Here is a 20,010-nt window from a genome sequence, read left to right as displayed (position 1 = left end):
ATATAAACAAACAAACCAAAAATAAACCGAAGGACATTTTTCATTCCCGCATTTGCTGCACTCTATTGTTCCGATTTTCTACTACCGCACTCACAATGAGAAAAGAACTGAAATATCTTATCTGCTTCAATATACTCCTGTTATTATCTATCATATACTACACGTTTGATTTGCTGACGCTGTGTATCGACGATACTTTTAAAGATGCTATACTGGAGGAAGACCTGAATCCACCACCAGGCGCATCCCCTAAGCCTCAGCTTATACCAAAGATTATTCATCAGACTTATAAAACAGAAAACATCCCTGAACACTGGAAAGAGGGCAGACAGAAATGCCTCGACCTGCACCCAGATTACGAATACATATTGTGGACAGACGAAATGGCCAACGAATTCATTAAGGAAGAGTACCCTTGGTTCCTGGATACTTTTGAAAACTACAAGTACCCCATCGAGCGTGCCGACGCCATTCGTTACTTCATTCTATCCCGCTATGGTGGTGTCTACATCGATTTGGATGACGGCTGCGAAAGGAAACTGGATCCTCTACTAGCCTTTCCCGCTTTTCTAAGAAAGACTTCTCCTCTAGGTGTGTCGAACGACGTCATGGGATCCGTACCTGGACATCCCTTTTTCCTGAAGGCTTTGAAGTCTTTGAAGCACTACGATAAGTACTGGTTTATCCCCTACATGACTATCATGGGGTCCACCGGTCCATTGTTTTTAAGCGTCATCTGGAAGCAATACAAAAGATGGGGCATACCGGAGAATGGGACGATAAGAATTCTACAGCCTGCTTACTACAAGATGCACACCTACTCGTTTTTCTCGATTTCTAAAGGTTCTTCGTGGCATTTAGACGATGCCAAATTGATGAAAGCGTTGGAAAATCACATCTTGTCGTGCGTCGTTACCGGGTTTATTTTTGGATTTTTCATCCTATACGGTGAGTTTACGTTCTATTGCTGGTTGTGTTCCAAAAATTTCAGTAACTTAATCAAAAACTGGAAACTCAGCTCTTTAAAAGTCAAGATTGTCACAAATCTGAATTCATTGGGTTCAAGGCTCAAGTTAAACAAGAAAAGTAGTGACACTACGAATGCCAATTTGCTAACGAAGCAACAGAAACGGCTAAGAAAGGACTCGAATACAAACATAGTATTCCTGAAATCCTCGGGAAAAAACGACGTTTACGACCTAGAGAAAAATGATCCGTCCAAGTACTTGTTGGGAAATAACAGCTCGTAAGAAGATTTTATGATTTCAACAAACATGCACCAAACTTCATATTCAATGTCGGGGGCAAAACCGTTTTGACGGATATAGAAATAGAAAATGGAAAATAGGTCGCAACTAGCCATTGATCCCTAGAACAATCCTTAGATGGAGACGATGAAGTACTCGCTTCCTACGACACTCTAAACCGCATTGGGCTCGAGTGAAACACTTTTTGTTTGTTTCCTTTTTATTTCTTTTTTTCTGTACGCCGTCTCATCTCACAATTTACGACCCCAGCATAAACAACTTAATCATTTTTCAAACTGGAGCGCCCCCTCTCCCTCCTTTCACTGTGATATTACTCTCTACGCTTCGATAGCTAACCTTTGCATTTCATATGTACTTTTATATATACAAGTATAACCTAAAAGAATAGAAACACTTTTTTTCATAAAAAATCATATAGCAACCGCTAATGGGCTCTGGTCATCACCACGTCCCCTACGTGAGCCGCCTCACTCTCACGGGCATTACGGCAGGGAAAGAACGTTCCTCTTTTCCCATCTCACGGGCTAACTCACACATGTAGTCACTCAAATAATAGCCGTTCAAAGAATGCCCTTTTGCTTTTCCGTGTTTCGGTTTGGGCTTTCAATTCCCTCTTTGTTTGGTTTTACGCTTTCGAACCGCCTGACTGCGGTTTACCTCATCAAGACTTTCCGCCGAAAAACGTACCTTACAATAGCCTGACACTGGTCACCTCTACGCCAAAAGTGAGTATTATATACCAGCCGGGACGCCAGCGACACTGTTGAGCAGCTCTACTTGTGACAGTCGACGGCTCTTAAGAAAATTTGGGCACATAGTGTTACTGGTTATTGTGCAATGCGCGCTTTTCTCGCCGCTCCGGTTCCTAGCTACGGCCCTACTAGCCGGTCTCATTCTTTTTACCTCATTCTCTTTTCAGGGTGACCCCCGGGCCCTTCTTCAGGGCAGCTTGGCAAGGGCGCGCCTTTCTTTTTATGGCTAATGAAACCGACACCCTGCGTCAGTTAAGAGCCGATTAGCCGGAATTTCTGGAATTTTTTCCGAAAATCTGTAGGATCTGCTACTTTTCGATCTTTCGGCTATGGCTCATACAGAGTACACGCTACAGCCTGTTTTTCTAGTGTTTTTTTAGCCACGCCCATTACTTGGTTGCTGTGTCTTATTTTCTCGACGGTTCTTATGATCATTCTTTACTTTTAGACGATTTTATCCCGAAAAATGTAAATCATATAAATATATCAACCAATGCGGTTTCCCAAAAGTTGTTTTGCAAGCTGTTTCCTTTTCAAATGTGTATTTCATCTTGCTGAAAAAAGCTAAGAACGATAATAGTATAACAATAAGACAATCCGAAAATCAAACGGGAACTTTAAACAGTTTTAATCTTTAATTAATATATTCCTTTGCTTTTTTTCTCCTACGTTTTCCCAACTACTAATTTCTATTGAAAAAAAAAACTTACAGATTTACTATTGTTGTTCTCATTGAAAGTGAAAAATGTCTTCCACTGACGAACATATTGAGAAGGACACTTCATCGAAGTCGAATCGTGATGATGATTATGCTAATTCGGTGCAATCATACGCTGCCTCGGATGGCCAAGCGGATAATGAGGATTTGGCAGCAACTTCCCAGTTATCCCGTCATCTTTCAAACATTCTTTCCAATGAAGAAGGTATTGAAAGATTGGAGTCTATGGCAAGAGTTATCTCTCGTAAGACTAAAAAGGAAATGGATGCATTCGAAGTTAATGACTTAGACTTTGACTTGCGTTCGTTGCTACATTATTTGAGATCTCGTCAATTGGAACAAGGAATTGAACCTGGTGACTCCGGTATTGCCTTCAAGAACTTGACAGCTGTTGGTGTTGATGCCTCTGCTGCGTACGGGCCTACCGTTACAGAGATGTTAAGAGATGTTGCTAATGTACCGGCACACTTCATAAGTAAATTTACCAAGAAATCCGATGTCCCACTTAGGAATATAATTCAAAATTGTACCGGTGTTGTTGAATCTGGTGAAATGCTATTCGTTGTCGGTAGGCCAGGTGCCGGTTGCTCCACTTTTTTAAAATGTCTATCTGGTGAAACCTCTGAATTAGTTGATGTGCAAGGTGAATTCTCATATGATGGTTTGGACCAGAGCGAAATGATGTCCAAGTACAAAGGTTACGTTATTTACTGTCCTGAATTGGATTTCCATTTCCCAAAGATTACTGTGAAGGAAACAATCGATTTTGCCCTGAAATGTAAGACCCCTCGTGTCAGAATTGATAAAATGACTAGAAAACAATACGTTGATAATGTTAGAGACATGTGGTGTACCGTCTTCGGTTTAAGACATACATATGCTACTAAAGTTGGTAATGACTTCGTGAGAGGTGTTTCTGGTGGTGAACGTAAGCGTGTTTCTTTAGTTGAAGCTGAAGCAATGAATGCATCTATATACTCTTGGGATAATGCCACAAGGGGTTTAGATGCCTCTACTGCCCTAGAATTTGCTCAAGCCATCAGAACTGCCACAAACATGGTGAACAACTCTGCTATTGTTGCCATTTACCAAGCTGGTGAAAACATCTATGAGTTATTCGATAAAACTACTGTTTTATATAACGGTAGACAAATTTATTTCGGCCCTGCAGATAAAGCCGTTGGATATTTCCAAAGGATGGGTTGGGTTAAACCAAATAGAATGACGTCTGCAGAATTTTTGACGTCTGTGACGGTCGATTTTGATAATAGAACTTTGGACATTGAACCCGGTTATGAAGACAAAGTTCCAAAATCTAGTACAGAGTTCGAGCAGTACTGGTTGAACTCCGAAGACTACCAAGAACTTTTAAGATCTTATGATGATTACCAATGTAGACACCCCGTCGATGAAACCAGGGACAGACTACATGTGGCCAAGAAACAAAGACTGCAACAAGGTCAAAGGGAAAACTCTCAGTTTGTCGTCAACTACTGGACCCAGGTTTACTACTGTATGATTCGTGGGTTTCAAAGAGTTAAAGGTGATTCGACGTACACCAAGGTTTATTTGAGTTCTTTTTTGATAAAAGCTTTGATTATCGGTTCTATGTTCCATAAAATTGATGATAAAAGTCAATCCACTACCGCAGGTGCTTATTCTCGTGGTGGTATGTTATTCTATGTTCTATTGTTCGCATCTGTTACTTCTTTGGCTGAGATTGGTAATTCGTTCTCTAGTAGACCAGTTATCGTTAAACACAAATCGTATTCCATGTACCATTTGTCTGCTGAATCGTTGCAAGAAATTATTACTGAATTTCCTACTAAATGTATCGCTATCTTGGTCTTATGTTTGATTACTTACTGGATTCCATTCATGAAGTATGAAGCTGGTGCTTTTTTCCAATATATTCTGTATCTGTTGACGGTGCAGCAGTGTACTTCCTTCATTTTTAAGTTTGTTGCTACTATGAGTAAATCCGGTGTGGATGCCCATGCTGTTGGTGGTCTATGGGTCCTGATGCTTTGTGTTTATGCTGGTTTTGTTTTACCAATTGGTGAAATGCATCATTGGATTAGATGGATTCATTTTATTAATCCGCTAACTTATGCTTTTGAAAGTTTGGTCTCCACTGAATTTCATCATAGGGAAATGCTATGCAGTGCTCTGGTCCCATCTGGTCCTGGTTACGAAGGTATTTCTATCGCTAACCAAGTGTGTAATGCAGTTGGTGCAGTTAAAGGCAGCTTATATGTTAATGGTGATTCTTATATCCTACATCAATATCACTTCGCATACAAGCACGCTTGGAGAAATTGGGGTGTTAACATAGTGTGGACCTTTGGTTATATTGTCTTCAATGTTATCTTATCAGAATATTTGAAACCTATTGAAGGTGGTGGTGATTTGTTGTTATATAAGAGAGGTCATATGCCAGAGTTGGGTAATGAAAATGCAGATGCTAGAACCGCTTCTAGAGAAGAGATGATGGAAGCTTTGAATGGTCCAAATGTCGATTTGAAAAAAGTCATTGCAGAAAAGGATGTTTTTACGTGGAACCATTTGGACTACACTATTCCATACGATGGTGCTACAAGAAAATTATTATCAGATGTTTTTGGTTATGTTAAGCCCGGTAAGATGACTGCCTTGATGGGTGAATCTGGTGCTGGTAAAACCACTTTGTTGAATGTTTTAGCTCAAAGAATCAATATGGGTGTCATTACAGGTGATATGTTTGTCAATGCAAAGCCTTTGCCCGCCTCTTTCAACAGATCGTGTGGTTACGTTGCACAAGCTGATAACCACATGGCTGAATTATCTGTTAGGGAATCCTTAAGATTCGCTGCTGAATTAAGACAGCAAAGGTCTGTCCCATTGGAGGAAAAATACGAATATGTCGAAAAAATCATTACATTACTGGGCATGCAAAACTACGCTGAAGCCTTGGTTGGTAAGACTGGTAGAGGTTTAAACGTTGAACAGAGAAAGAAGTTGTCTATTGGTGTTGAACTGGTCGCAAAACCATCATTATTATTGTTTTTGGATGAACCTACTTCGGGTTTAGATTCCCAATCCGCTTGGTCAATTGTTCAATTTATGAGAGCATTGGCTGATTCTGGTCAATCAATCTTGTGTACTATTCATCAACCTTCTGCTACTTTGTTCGAGCAATTTGACAGACTATTGTTGTTGAAGAAGGGTGGTAAAATGGTTTACTTTGGTGATATTGGTCCAAATTCTGAAACTTTGTTAAAGTACTTTGAACGTCAATCTGGTATGAAGTGTGGTGTTTCTGAGAATCCTGCCGAATACATTTTGAATTGTATTGGTGCCGGTGCTACAGCTAGTGTTAACTCTGATTGGCATGATCTGTGGCTCGCCTCTCCCGAATGTGCCGCAGCAAGAGCTGAAGTTGAAGAATTGCATCGTACATTACCTGGTAGGGCTGTTAATGATGATCCTGAATTGGCCACAAGATTTGCTGCTAGTTACATGAATCAAATCAAGTGTGTTTTGCGTAGAACTTCTCTTCAATTTTGGAGATCACCTGTTTATATTAGGGCCAAGTTCTTTGAATGTGTTGCCTGTGCATTATTCGTTGGTTTATCATATGTCGGTGTTAACCACTCTATTGGTGGCGCTGTCGAGGCCTTTTCATCTATTTTTATGCTGTTATTGATTGCTCTGGCTATGATTAATCAATTGCACGTTTTCGCTTATGATAGCAGAGAATTATATGAAGTCAGGGAAGCTGCTTCTAACACTTTCCACTGGAGTGTATTGCTGCTATGCCATGCCGCTGTTGAAAACTTCTGGTCTACCCTCTGCCAATTTATGTGTTTCATTTGTTATTACTGGCCAGCTCAATTTAGTGGACGTGCCTCCCATGCAGGTTTCTTCTTCTTTTTCTATGTTTTGATTTTCCCATTATATTTTGTCACATACGGTTTATGGATTTTGTACATGTCCCCGGATGTGCCATCTGCTTCTATGATCAATTCCAATTTATTCGCTGCGATGTTGCTGTTCTGTGGTATCTTGCAACCAAGAGAGAAAATGCCAGCCTTCTGGAGAAGGTTGATGTACAATGTCTCACCATTCACATATGTTGTTCAAGCTTTGGTCAGTCCATTAGTTCATAACAAGAAGGTTGTCTGTAATCCTCATGAATACAACATAATGGACCCACCGAGCGGACAAACATGTGGTGAGTTTTTATCTACTTATATGGACAATAATACGGGTTATCTGGTTAATCCATCCTCCACTCAAAACTGCCAATATTGTCCGTACACTCTGCAGGACCAAGTTGTGGAACAGTACAATGTCAAGTGGGACCACAGATGGAGAAACTTTGGTTTCATGTGGGCTTATATTTGCTTCAATATCGCTGCTATGCTAGTCTGTTACTATATTGTAAGAGTTAAGGTTTGGTCTTTGAAGTCTGTTTTGAATTTCAAGAAGTGGTTTAATGGACCAAGAAAAGAAAGACATGAAAAAGATACCAACATTTTCCAAACGGTTCCAGGTGACGAAAATAAAATCACAAAGAAATAGACAAGCAAATATTTTCATATATCGTGCCTGGTCTAATACTCGATTTTCATCTCTTTTTACTTTACAAACTTTGGCGTTTTTTCACATCATTTTTATCATCACAATTATGTTATTTTCCTCACTATCTTTTTAAAAAGCTTTACTAATGTTTTATGTATAGAAATCAATATTATTATTTAATATATTAATTGTTAATATCATTTAAAAAAATCATCTTGCTTTTAAATCTGTAAGCGAACAAGCTCAGAGGAATTGATTCTATATTCTTTATACTTACATAAAACTTGAAGAGAAAGATTTTTTTCTAGGCCGCACACCTTGATAGTATTAACACAATAATAGTAATGAAAGTGTCCTTTTTACGCTAAATTTGAATGCAAAACATGACTTCTGTAGTCTTACAACAAGCTATATTTTTTTAATTCAGATTTTTCCAGGGCAATACCAATTTTATTCATAATCCTCATTTCCTTGTTTTATAAAATCGATCTACTTCATTAAGCAAAGAGCGGAGTTTATTATTAGAGCATACATTATTTACAAGTCTAAATGCGACAAAACACACTATGATTCTTAAAGAGAAAAAATAGTATATGTATATGCATATATAAATATGAATCGAGAGGTATATAATACCCCAAAAGTATAAGATTATTCGGACAACCTATCTCTATCTTACTTTCGGCATTAATTGTTTAATTATCCTTGGTTTCTTCTTCTTCAGGTACCAAGGCACGCGCCTCTTCTAGCAAATCAGCTAATTCACCAGAGCGTGCCATGCTCGTAATAACGTCACAGCCGCCGATGAATTCTTTATTTACATACAACTGGGGAATAGTTGGCCATTCAGAAAATTCTTTTATACCTTCACGTAACTCTGGATCTTCTAAGACATTATAAGCCGCAAATTTAGCCGGGTCAACACCTTGGTTCCCTAGTAATCCTATAGTCGCCCTTGAAAACCCACATTTTGGAAACTCGGGAGTACCTTTCATAAAGAGAACCACTGGAGCTGATTCGATAGCATCTTCAATGGCCTTTTTTATTTCTGTACTCAGAAACATTCGAGTTTGGTGACGAAGAAGGGTCGAAGTCCGGAGGATAGGCGAGAATGACCTTATTGGGTTGAACTTTGAGAAAAACATCGTCTATGCCGTTATTCAGACTTGGGTTAAAATTACAAAGGCAACCAGATGTTATTGCGATCGGGAATATACATTTGGGTAGTAGCTTAACTTTTCGTTTCTTTCAGGGTAGAGTTCATTTGTCATCAACTTTCGTGATTTGCTTCTTAGGAGTCTGCCTGTTTGCCGGGTAGCAGGTTCTCAAATGATGTCAAATCAATAGCAACAACAGAGTGTAGTGAGCTTTCTTTTGCCAGTAGATCTTTTTTTTTGCAAGTTCATCATACACTACATTTGGATTCCGACCCAGTAGTCGCCCTCAATAGCACTGTTCATCACTATTAGTACTTCTAATATAAGCAAAGTAGTTTCGAACTTTTCTGATTTAGAGGAAAAATTTTAATGTTGGGATATAATACGTCCTTACTTCGTTCGTAAAGTTTTTTTAGCCTGAGTTATGTTCAAGTGACCTCTCGTTATAAGGTCAAAATATACACATCTTCAAAAGGTTATATAGTTATTTTCTGAGTGCATCTGGGGTAAATGCAATTCAAAAATCATGAAGTGTAGATGTAAATATTTTCATTTCAACTACTGCTACACATTAGTGGCAACAATAGCTGTTGAGACAGGATTCAATTGGTGTTCATTGATTACTTATAAAAACAGATTCAGGTCTGTTTTGTATTAGAATGATATGGTATGCGGTGTTAAAAGTTGATATAAGTTATAGGACTAGCGAAGAAGAGTCAAACTCTTATCGAATTCCGTGAAAGCAGAATTGATAAACGGACCAATTATTTTGTGTTAACTTAATTACTTAGATACTCCCCTATTTCACATTATCGGTATCAGTCCAGTTGGTTTGCAATTTACACTAAAGCAGAATCAACTATTATCCTTTAAAATAATAGTATTCAGACTAAAAGTTACTATCCATGTTACCAGAGCATTAGTATATGGTGTGTTTGAGAGATGACATCATCTATGAGACCAGCAGAATATGATGCAACTGTCATCGAATTGAGCAGAAGCTGAAGTGCGAGGATTGATAATGCAATAGGATCGATGAATGACGACGTATGAAATGAAGGAAGAAATAAGAATAAGATTATGTAAAAGTGTCAATTCCCTTTCGTGGATTCCTAAATCCATGAGGATAACTTCTAGTATATATTATATACATAATATTATTAACTTTACCAAGAGTGGAATCCCAACAATTGTCACAAGATTTTAGTGGTCAATAATAACAGAGAATTAACTTGTTTGCTAAACTAGTTGTCACGATCATTCACGGGATGTTACTTATCTATATCTAATATATAAGATCTAGTTTATACTTAAAGGGTGGAAGCGCAGAATCTCGGATCTAATCTAATTGTTCGTCTATTTATATTTCGGGTGTTTCATTTGAGCGAGGACCACGTTCTAGAATGGAATTAAGAATGTGGTGCTAATCTCTTGTATGACTTATATTGATTTATTTCAGCAACGTTTTATAGATGTTTCCATCGCGTTCATTATGACGTACTGTCGTCATGTTGATGTACTACATCTTGAGATACAACAAATTCAGCATTAAAAGCTCGTATGGCGCAGTGGTAGCGCAGCAGATTGCAAATCTGTTGGTCCTTAGTTCGATCCTGAGTGCGAGCTTTTATTTTTTTATTTTTCATTCTTTAATTAGAAGATCATTGAGATTCATTCTCTCCAGCTTTTTACTTTTGGAAGAAGAAGTAGATATGAGGTGTTTTTATAAATGCATACTACGAATTGACATTTCCCAGTAACTATTTTTTCAGTGGTGGTTCGCGACTGGATTCTGTTTTTATTTTGCTTAATAATGTCATACGTTGTAATTTATGCAAATGTCTGATTCCTTTTGCATAAAGCCAAACGGTGGATATGAGCCCCAAAATTGAGACGGTCAGGTAGCCGTAATTGCTTTTCTCTATAAAACTTTCCAAATTCATACCATAAATAGAACCCAGGAATAAAGCGCCCCCCAATGAAAGCATCCCTATAGCATATCGTATTCCCAACAGCATCAATTGATTTCTGTTAGAATCTAAAATAATATTTATGATTTCTTCTGTTGTTTTCACATCAGAAATGGCACTTTCACTCTTTTGAACTATTTCATCGACGTAATTATGATATGTTTCCAGAAGCATTTCGATTTCAGTATGATCATCTTGGACCCTAATTTTGCCTGCTTTTTTATCCGTCAAATACATGTCGCAAAGCACATCGTCCTGCTCCAATAAGTCATCCAGCATATCTCTAACAAGAACTGCTTTTTTATTGAAGCTGCTCAATTTCTTATTCTGACCTAATAAAAATCTTAACTTGTCTCTTGTTATGCTAAATTCTAAATCTTGTAGCACGCCTTTGCATATGGTTAAGAGCACCTTCATTTCACTTGTAAGATTAGATAAGGCCGAAATGAAGATGGTTTCCAACGCTCTGAATTCATAAGGAAGTGGATCGCTGTTCAGCTCGGTTGTTTCTTGATTCCTCAGTCTCAGCTTCATATCGTTTATGAAGTCCTTGTGAGCTTCTGAGTTTAAAGTTATTCCACTACCGGTGGAATCAAAAATGATGACCATATCGGGCTTGATTAAGGCTTTCACAGTAAGCAAACTGATCAATATAGAATTTTCTCGCACGAGCAAACTAGGAACCAAGTCGTTTTTCCTTGATTTTTCGATTTTACGTAGATCTCTCGGCAGTAAGCCGTGTTTTGAAACTAGATCTTCGCGTTTTATCACTACTGATGGTGATTTGGCTCGTCCCGTAGAATCAAGTAAGGTACATCGTATGGTTCCCGATCCATACCCGTAAAGCATATTATTTCTTTGGATCAGATTTTTCTGTAGCAGCATCGCTGCCGTATTGTCAGGGTCCACCTTGGGTGTTTGTCTGGAGAAATCATAAGAAGGGACTGATGAACCGAAGTGTTTCACTGTTCGAAGGATAATGCTGTTGGATAATATAGGATGGGATGTGGTTAATACCCGGGAGAATGCTCTCATGTATATCTTCAGGTCAACTAGAATTGTTGTTGTGTGCCGACGTTGTATAAGCTTGATGGACTTTCTATACTATCTCAAAAGAGGTACTCTGGTAAGTGTGAGATTTTCTTTAACCTTTTTTTTTTTTTTCACGGTCCACGCTATTTCTCTCTCCGCACATGTTTGTCGTATGCTAGCCAAAGATGTAAAAATGAACGCATTTGAGAATTATTTGGGATAGTTGAAGGCGAGACACCTGCGTTTCCTTCAATTAAGCATCGGACAAGTGAGAGTAAAATAAACGTTATTTTTTCTATTAAAATATGAAACCGAATTTTAATTTATTTATTTATTTATGACGAAAGACCAAAGAAATTTTATATGAAACATTGTATGTGAGAAAAAAGGATGCATGTTGGTACATTATAACTTGATTCTGACAGCTTTAACCTCGGTGTATGCATGGTAGACCTCTTCACCCATTTCTCTACCGTAACCAGATTGCTTAACACCACCGAATGGAACTCTTGAGTCGAAGTCGTTGTATGTGTTGATCCAAACAGTACCAGCCTTCAACATTTTTGCCACCTTTAGACCTGTGCTCAAAGATTCGGTTTCAATACCAGAACCTAGACCGAATTCAGAGCTGTTTGCCATTTCGACACCTTCTTCCAAAGTCTTGAATTTTGCAACGGTAACAACAGGACCAAAGATTTCTTCCTTGACAATTCTCATGTCCTCCTTGACGTCGTAGAATACAGTTGGTCTGATGAAGTAACCTTTGTCACCAACTTTATCACCACCAGTCAGGATCTTGGCACCTTCTTTCTTACCAATGTCGATGTAGTTCATGATGGTGTCGAATTGTTGACGGTTGGTGATGGCACCTTGAAAGTTAGCCTTGTCGAATGGGTTACCGACTTTGATTTCGGTTTCCAAGTATGCCTTGAAAGCAGCCAACAGCTCGTCGTAGATACCTTCTTGGACGTAGATTCTTGAACCGGAAGAACAAATTTGACCGGCGTTCTTGAAGATACCATTTACCAAGTTTGGTAGAGTCTTTTTGATGTCAGCATCGTCAAAGACCAAGTGAGCAGATTTACCGCCCAATTCCAAGGTAATTTTCTTCAAGTTTGACTCAGAGGAGTCGACAGCGACACTCTTACCGACTTCGGTGGAACCGGTGAAGGCCAACTTTCTGATTCTTGGGTCGTTAGTCAAAGCGGCACCGACAGTTCTGCCAGGGCCTGGAACGATGTTGACGACACCGGCGGGAATGCCAACCTTCTTACACAAAGAAGCAAAGTATAGGGCGTTCAAAGGTGTAACGGCAGCAGGCTTCAAGATACAGACATTACCCATGGCCAAAGCTGGGGCAATTTTCCAGGTCAACATCATAATTGGGAAGTTCCATGGGATGATTTGCCCACAGACACCAATTGGTTCTAAAGTGGTGAAGTTCATGTAACCGTCACCGGTGTTAATGGTTCTACCATTGATCTTGTCAGCGTAGGCAGCAGCATCTCTTAAACAGTTGATGGCAATGGTAACGTCACCGCGGGCCAATGCCAAAGTCTTACCGTTATCCAAGGCTTCGATGGAGGAGACCAATTCAATTTGGCTTTCTATTTCGTCAGCCAACTTGCTCAGTAGACGGCCTCTTTCTCTTGGGTCCTGTGTGGCCCATTCGGTGTCGTGGAAGGCGCGGTCGGCGCATTCAATGGCATATTCAACATCTTCAGTCGTGGCGGAAGAGACTTCACAGACGATAGCTTCAGTGGAAGGATCTTCGACGGCATAAGTCTTACCGTCTTGAGCCTTCGTAAACTTGTTGTTGATGAACAGACCAGTTGGTTGTTCGTATGTTAGACCGTTTGGAAGAGTGATCTTTACTGATTCAGCAGTGTCGAAGTGTAGCTTAGTCATTTTATTCGTGTTGTATGTGTTTTGTAGTTATAGTATATAAGGTATGTTCCTTGATATTCCTTTTTCTTGTGCTGCTGAGAACAAACAAGATTGAAGTAAGATTGGAAGCTCAAATTGGAACACTACGACAATTCATACTGCGCTTATATACGTCCTCAAGAATTAACTAAACTCAACAGCTTCTGACCTCGAACGGTGTTTCGATATGTTCCTCGACCGCTAAATCGCTGCTCGAGCTGACTAACAAGGTACAAACAAGGTTGGCTGTCTTAAACCGCCCCTCATCCGCCAAACTAATACAAATTCGGCCACATGGTCGGTGCTATACACCTTTCAAGAGGAGATCTCAGCGTCACAAATGTTCCCGATGGCCAAAGACTAAAGCTAAAGCGATATAGAAAACGAATGCATATCCTCTCACACGTCCGCGGCGCGCCCACCCTCTTTTTTTTGCTTTTTCTTTCGTCGTTCTTCCCTCCTGTGTTCTGGTGGCTGCTTCATTCCATGGATATGCGACGAGCGCCGTTTCGGCTTGGATATGCCATATGCAGCAATGACGTTCCAGCGCCGGCAACGCCCCTCATTTCTGTAGAGGAACGACTGTCTGCCCGCCGGGTATTGCCCAAAATGGGCGGGGCGCCGGGCAGTACCCCTCTTTTCTGGGGCCGGGCAAGAGGAGACCTCCAGCCACGGCCGAAAAGCTGCCCGTGATTACAATGGCAGTCGGAACCTTACATAATGCGTCTTGCGTGAGGGGCAGTGTCGTATGTGACGGCGGTTCCTGACTGATACGTGGTATCTCGTCCGCCGGTGTCCGCGGAAAGTTTCATCGCTTGGCCTCGAGGTGTCCGACCCGGTGCTATAGAAATGGGTACCCTGACCGGACGGGCGGTCCTATGGTCGGTCAAGCCATTTTGTCCGAAAACTGAATTATCTACGAAGGGAAGAGGCCTGTTCGTATGACGCTACGATTCGTTCCATTCGGCCTTTACGTTTTCGTCCTTTCTATGCCTGTATAAGCCAAGTGGAAATGCGTTTTACGGAAACATGCGGGGGAAAAGGCGCATGTAAGTGTTGTGTAATGTTATAAGGTGCAATATTAGAAATTTTTACAAAATACACTAGGCTTATTCACATGACCATACTAAAATGAGGGTGAGGTGGGTGTGCACATGCACTTATATACATACTTACATTCATACATACATACACACGCGAGGTGAGCGTCTACGTAGCTGATCATTTGGACTCGGCATTCTTCTTCTTCCTCTTTGCCTCTTCGAATAACGCATCCACTTCCTTTTGCTTCTCCAATTGTATTTTCATTTGTTCTTCGGGAGAGGGTAGGTTACCCTCAACGTAGTCTTTCAACGTAATTGTCTGTCCACTCATTTGTTCCTGCTGTATTCTGATCTTTTCCTTTTCCTCTTCAATCATCTTCATGAACATCAAATAGTTTTTTTGACCTTCTTCATGGATCAAATCGAGCGGGAATTTGGTTGTACTGCCGCCTAGGGTGTTTCCGACACCAAGCGCCTTCATGGCCCAATTTCCGCCAGTCTTAGCATCTCCATAAAACTTGTCCTTCAGTTTTTTCACACGATGGTCGAATTCAGTGGCTAGGTTCTTCTTGTCTTGGAAACTGTCCAAGATTGGTCTTACGTCCTTGGTTTGTTGCGTGGCCAGATACTCCAAGAATGGAATCAATCTGACCAGTTTGTCGTCGGCTTCGCCATTCCATGGGTCCATTGGGATAGCATTTTCAGGTTGAAGTTTGTAGCTGTTAGGGTCTGTGTCGATAATGATGACTTTGCTCAAGTCTCTCTTCAGTTTTGAGAGATCCTTGATGTGCACACCGTCTTTGTAAACACAGTGTTCCTTGAATAAGTTATAAGAGACGAAGGCGTGGATTGGGTCCAGTTTTTCGGCGGTTTTTTCCGAATACATCATATAATTGGATGAAAACAAAACAATTTCGTAATACTGTGACAAGTAACCCAGGAAATACTCGGCACCGGGTCTCTTAGCGGTTCTCCAACCGTACTTTTGCGACCACTCTGAATGAACCAGGAAATCTTCTAACGTGATGACTAAGGTTAATGGTCTTTGATATGGCGGTGGTGGCGGTGGGGGTAGTAAGTCTGGGAAAGGTGGTTCTTGGAAGTAAGTGAACATTGAGTTAAAACGAGCTCTAAATCTTTTGTACATTAGCGACAAGGAATAACCATTATCGATATCTTTCTTCAACTCTTCAGATTCCTGAGGCTCCCAGTCCCTTGCCATATATATCGCAGAGCCTGTTAATGCAGATAACGAAAAAATATAGAACCAATTGGCATATTTCTCTCTTTTTATATCTGTAGTGGTTTGTCTTTTCCTTCTGGATTTTTCAGTTCTGGACAGGGGCCCATTCTGACCTTCTTGCTCCTCTCCTGCTTCTCCTGCCTTTTCTCCATTCTTGCCTTGACCGTTCTCATCAACATCAACACCAGCTTTGAACAACATATCATCTGTAAGAATGGATTTGGGCTTTTCGTCCTTTGTCTCCTTTTGTAAAAAAGCCGGAGAGCTTGTCAAAAGTCTCTTGGATACTTGAGCCACCACCAGAGTACCAGTGGTAGATGGCAAAGTTCTAAGAACCCTTGAATTCAGTCTCACTGAATTTCTTAGAATAGACAGCATTATGGATGGGTGATTTTGACAAAGTAGATCCAGCTGTGAGCTACGAAAAGAAATGTCAACAAAAATATACCAAAAGCGATACCGAAATCAAGCTGTGCTGAATATTCTTATCTCGCTCGGTTCTAAAGTTACGGTTGCTTGTCGAAGATACCTTGTTTCAATATTCAATGGGACAGACAACTTTTCAATTTTTTTTTCCCTTTTCCGTTGTGTCTAAAAAGAAAAAAAGGTTCGATGTCATGAAAAAGTAACAATGAATGCACATATAGAAATTATATGTGATGAATTTTTGAAAGAAGATTAAGAATGTCATGTCCGGTAATATAGAACCTCAGACAACAGCTAAATGTATACTATATACGACAAAAGGGAACATAGCCGTTGAATTATGGGCTAAAGAGTGCCCCGAGACCAGTAAGCTGTTCTTAACCGAGCTGTCAGATGGCGCATATATCAATGGGAATTTCAAGGAGCTAAAACCGAGCCAATGGCTAATGTTCAATGCAGTTGGTACTAATGAAGATCGTGCGGTTGTCCAGGAGAGAAATCCGCGGATAAAGTTCAACAAAGATGGGCTTTTTGGATGGGATAGAAAAAGGAATACATGGTTTGTAACTGTGCAGGCTGATTCTAAACATGTCTTGAATGATTGCAATGTGTTTGGGAAAATTGTTGGGACTTCTATTTACATCTTCAGAGAAATCTTGAGTGGTGAGCTTGAAACTTTCTCTCGGGATGATGAGGTGAAACGATTCATGTACCCTGCAGTTTTGAAAGATTTTGAAATAACAGTACCTTTTTTCGAAGACATCTCTCCATCAAAAAGAAGGCTGGAAGATGACGAAAGAATACCACAACAGCCCAAAAAGAAACTTATGACATCATCAAAAGTAAAGATCGTATATGAAGATGATGAAGAGGACGACGACGACGCTAATGATGATAGTGATGTTCTAGAGGCCAAACCAAGCAAGAGAATTATTCTCCCGGCATGGATTAAGGATGAGAGTCGAAGCGAGGAACCCAAGTCTGATGTTTCCGTAGATCAGCCGGAAGAACCGCCAGTCACCGAACCAACGGAGCTGCACGATGGCGTCCATGGGCCGGCTATTGAAGAAAGAGAAGGCCAGGAAAACGTTGAGGAAGACATAATGGACAAAAGAGAACAGGAAACTCTGGAAATGCTGGCGAAGTTTCAACAACAAATGAAAAACAAGAAGATTCTGAAATGAGTGTAAAACTACTTGCGTACGTAAATGTAGTCCCGTAATATATCCTATTTTAATCTAATAAGGCATAAAAACTTTTATAGGCTAGATCCAAATCGAACAGTAGTTCTCTGATTTGTGTTTCGTTTAAGGCATCACCGATTGACAACTTATTTATCCTGACAATCCAATCGATTAGTTTCGACCTATTTTCAAAGTCGTCCCTGGTGACACGGTTTATACTGAGTAAAAGTTCTGCCAGTAGGGGATGCAATTGATCTTTGGCATTATAGTTCAGCTTCAAAGCATCCATTACGGTGATGAAGTTACCGGTGGCTTCAGCGACGTTTTTGGCATTGAATTTTCTATCGTTAGAGGAACCCTGTTCACCAGACGGGGTTGGGATGGAAGTGGAGATCGCATGTTCGGCCGTAATTGGTATACCTCTTTCCAATCTTGTTATTGCGTTTGAGGCCGTAATGTTGTATTTGTTGGAGAACGCCTCAATAGATTGAAAATGTTTGTTAATTTCATCCTTATTCTGAGAGTTTAAGTAGACCTTGAACTGTTTTAGCAGTTTATCTACAGTATTTGTATACTGGCTGTCGTTTATGGAGTCCTTCAAGTATGCTTTCTCCACATGATCTAATGTGATTATGATGGAATATATTTCCGAGAGTGTTTCGATGATTTCTTTATCTTTCGAAGTTATAGAGTTGTCGAACAAGGGTACTTCATCGCGAAGCAAACGGGAAATATCCTTATTTTGGTTTGTTGGTATATCTGCTTTTTGCATTGATATTTTTGTGTGATGCGTGGACCTGATAGAAGTGACTTTCTTGCACGTGTAAAAGCTACTACGGTTAGATTTACCTTTTTTTCTTGGCCCCAGAATAGTTTTCCTTTTAGTGGGCGACAAAAACGCGGAGGGAAAGAAAGAAATCTTATCGCAGTGACCGTTTACAATACATTGATCGAAATTCATATATATATATACGTACATATGTATGTATATATGAAGCATATCAAGTATCTACGTCATTGTATGACGGGAACTCTTTTCAATTTAGACGGATCTGTACGGCTGGCATCCTTTTGTAAATATAATATATTGAATCTATTATTTGTCTCGGTGTCGTTGAAGTTGTAGATTATTGGTGGTAAGGAGGGATATTCTAGACAGTTCGAACTGGTATTGGTGTTGCTTGCACTCTTTATTAGGCCAAAATTTTTATAAAATTTCTTGGCGAATTTAGCAGTCTGTCTTTCTTGCAATATCAGGTTTTCAAGTAGTGGCAGTTGACCTGTTGACCAGAACGATATGACTAAGGGATGATTAATTTCGAAATTTTTCAAACTCTTGTTGAACTTGAATTTTATTGAAAGAGAATGAGACACATTGAAATATTGGCCTATTGTGGTTATTGAACCATGATATTGTAAAGGTATATCATCGATCTTGTTGATTAATAAGCTTGTTTCTGGACAACTTGGGTCGGATGGTGCGACGTTTTGTAAGAATTTGTCCCTGGTGAATATTTTGAGATTGAATTGGAAAAGCATGGGATTCATGGAGATTGTTTGGTCCACTTGTCTTATGGAAGTTTGCAGAACGTTCAACGTTTGGGCGGAGGAGAATTCTGATTGATTTTTCAGAATTTCCAAGCACTCGTGAACCTGAATTGAAATTGTTTTCAACTTGAGTTTTGACATAAACTTCTTCTTTGTGGAGAAAAGTGTCGGCGTGGACACGTCCAAGTCGTTCAGGGAGGACGCTAGAGCATTATTCGGAAACGGATTTAGCCTGATTGATATGGAGAGTTTCAACGTATCATCATTCATGGAAACACACGGATTTTCAATGGAATAGTTGATCAAGAATTTCTGATCTGGGGAAGTTATGTTTAGTCTGTTGATTGGTCTAAAATATGACGGCGAAGGCAGATACGTGTATCTCTCGACGTTTATGGGGTAAAGAAAATTCCTTTTCTTATTCGAGCTTACTTCAGTGGCATTCGTGTAAAACACTGTACAATCCAGGAAAGTCTGTGCCTTACCAAATTTCGGATTATAATTTGTTTCCTTAATATCATCAGGTAACCCTATTGTCAGAGGTATATCTATACCGATAAGATCATCCTTACCATGGGTAGGACGAGAAAGCACGATGTTTTTCTTATAGTGGACGATGATACTCTTGTTGTTCGCATCTGAGTTTCCACTAGGGGTGTCTGCTGGGCGATTGAAGGGAGTAAAAGAGTTGTTGTTGCTGCTGTACAGGTTTTTGTTGAAATATATCTCAATCGTCTTCAAGATGATTTCGATCTTCACTAGCTTGAAAGGCAGCGAGTCATTGGATCGTACTCTCAATTGGCATTCAATTCGCGGTAACGTATCGGGCAAACCGGGACAGCCACGTATTACGGAATTGTAACTTGGCTTTAGTGAAATCACCGGGTATGTCATTTTTCGACGCTTTGTTGATTTTCTACGAGTTTTTGTATGTCATTAAAGAAGCAAAGCGAACGGAAAGCATCCCACACACAAGAGTGCCGGACTAATAATAACTGCGATGTGACAGCTGAGTGTGACTGGAAGCGTATTTCACACTTTCTGTCGGATTGGCGCGCTTTTGCCGATTTCCAGCTTCCTTTGTTTTTTTTCCGTTTTTGCTATGCTGGGCAGATTCGGCGCGTTTCATCCGTATATATTTTTCCGTATATCTTGTATCTCTCTACAAATATATATATAT

The 20,010-nt window shown here is 40.0% G+C and overlaps 9 protein-coding genes and 1 non-coding gene across 10 annotated transcripts; 4 read left to right on the top strand and 6 right to left on the bottom strand.

The window, feature by feature from the left end:
• Positions 1 to 95: 95 nt before the first annotated feature.
• Positions 96 to 1,250, top strand: SUR1 (mannosylinositol phosphorylceramide synthase catalytic subunit SUR1; the record flags this gene model as incomplete). Its single annotated transcript, XM_056231797.1, has 1 exon — positions 96 to 1,250. One exon carries the CDS (start codon positions 96 to 98, stop codon positions 1,248 to 1,250), a length of 1,155 nt encoding a protein of 384 aa, XP_056085580.1.
• Positions 1,251 to 2,765: 1,515 nt separating this feature from the next.
• PDR12 (ATP-binding cassette multidrug transporter PDR12) lies at positions 2,766 to 7,301 on the top strand (the record flags this gene model as incomplete). The annotated part of the gene is made up of 1 exon (XM_056231796.1): positions 2,766 to 7,301. One exon carries the CDS (start codon positions 2,766 to 2,768, stop codon positions 7,299 to 7,301), a length of 4,536 nt encoding a protein of 1,511 aa, XP_056085579.1.
• A 695-nt stretch (positions 7,302 to 7,996) lies between these two features.
• GRX5 (monothiol glutaredoxin GRX5) lies at positions 7,997 to 8,446 on the bottom strand (the record flags this gene model as incomplete). Its single annotated transcript, XM_056231795.1, has 1 exon — positions 7,997 to 8,446. The coding sequence occupies one exon, from the start codon at positions 8,444 to 8,446 to the stop codon at positions 7,997 to 7,999; it is 450 nt and encodes a 149-aa protein (XP_056085578.1).
• A 1,566-nt stretch (positions 8,447 to 10,012) lies between these two features.
• On the top strand, positions 10,013 to 10,084 carry Skdi_16.trna4C. The gene has a single exon. It is a non-coding gene; the product is annotated as a tRNA-Cys (tRNA).
• Positions 10,085 to 10,218: 134 nt separating this feature from the next.
• MFM1 (Mfm1p) lies at positions 10,219 to 11,463 on the bottom strand (the record flags this gene model as incomplete). Its single annotated transcript, XM_056231794.1, has 1 exon — positions 10,219 to 11,463. The coding sequence occupies one exon, from the start codon at positions 11,461 to 11,463 to the stop codon at positions 10,219 to 10,221; it is 1,245 nt and encodes a 414-aa protein (XP_056085577.1).
• Positions 11,464 to 11,865: 402 nt separating this feature from the next.
• Positions 11,866 to 13,368, bottom strand: ALD6 (aldehyde dehydrogenase (NADP(+)) ALD6; the record flags this gene model as incomplete). Its single annotated transcript, XM_056231793.1, has 1 exon — positions 11,866 to 13,368. One exon carries the CDS (start codon positions 13,366 to 13,368, stop codon positions 11,866 to 11,868), a length of 1,503 nt encoding a protein of 500 aa, XP_056085576.1.
• A 1,239-nt stretch (positions 13,369 to 14,607) lies between these two features.
• On the bottom strand, positions 14,608 to 16,050 carry TIM50 (protein translocase subunit TIM50; the record flags this gene model as incomplete). Its single annotated transcript, XM_056231791.1, has 1 exon — positions 14,608 to 16,050. The coding sequence occupies one exon, from the start codon at positions 16,048 to 16,050 to the stop codon at positions 14,608 to 14,610; it is 1,443 nt and encodes a 480-aa protein (XP_056085575.1).
• Positions 16,051 to 16,361: 311 nt separating this feature from the next.
• Positions 16,362 to 17,282, top strand: CWC27 (putative peptidylprolyl isomerase CWC27; the record flags this gene model as incomplete). Its single annotated transcript, XM_056231790.1, has 1 exon — positions 16,362 to 17,282. One exon carries the CDS (start codon positions 16,362 to 16,364, stop codon positions 17,280 to 17,282), a length of 921 nt encoding a protein of 306 aa, XP_056085574.1.
• Positions 17,283 to 17,331: 49 nt separating this feature from the next.
• Positions 17,332 to 18,054, bottom strand: VPS28 (ESCRT-I subunit protein VPS28; the record flags this gene model as incomplete). Its single annotated transcript, XM_056231789.1, has 1 exon — positions 17,332 to 18,054. One exon carries the CDS (start codon positions 18,052 to 18,054, stop codon positions 17,332 to 17,334), a length of 723 nt encoding a protein of 240 aa, XP_056085573.1.
• Positions 18,055 to 18,296: 242 nt separating this feature from the next.
• On the bottom strand, positions 18,297 to 19,724 carry RGL1 (Rgl1p; the record flags this gene model as incomplete). The annotated part of the gene is made up of 1 exon (XM_056231788.1): positions 18,297 to 19,724. One exon carries the CDS (start codon positions 19,722 to 19,724, stop codon positions 18,297 to 18,299), a length of 1,428 nt encoding a protein of 475 aa, XP_056085572.1.
• Between the last annotated feature and the right edge of the window lie 286 nt (positions 19,725 to 20,010).

This window comes from Saccharomyces kudriavzevii (genome assembly GCF_947243775.1).
Source record: "Saccharomyces kudriavzevii IFO 1802 strain IFO1802 genome assembly, chromosome: 16".
NCBI lineage: Eukaryota > Fungi > Ascomycota > Saccharomycetes > Saccharomycetales > Saccharomycetaceae > Saccharomyces > Saccharomyces kudriavzevii.
This window is presented reverse-complemented; position numbering and strand designations above follow the sequence as displayed.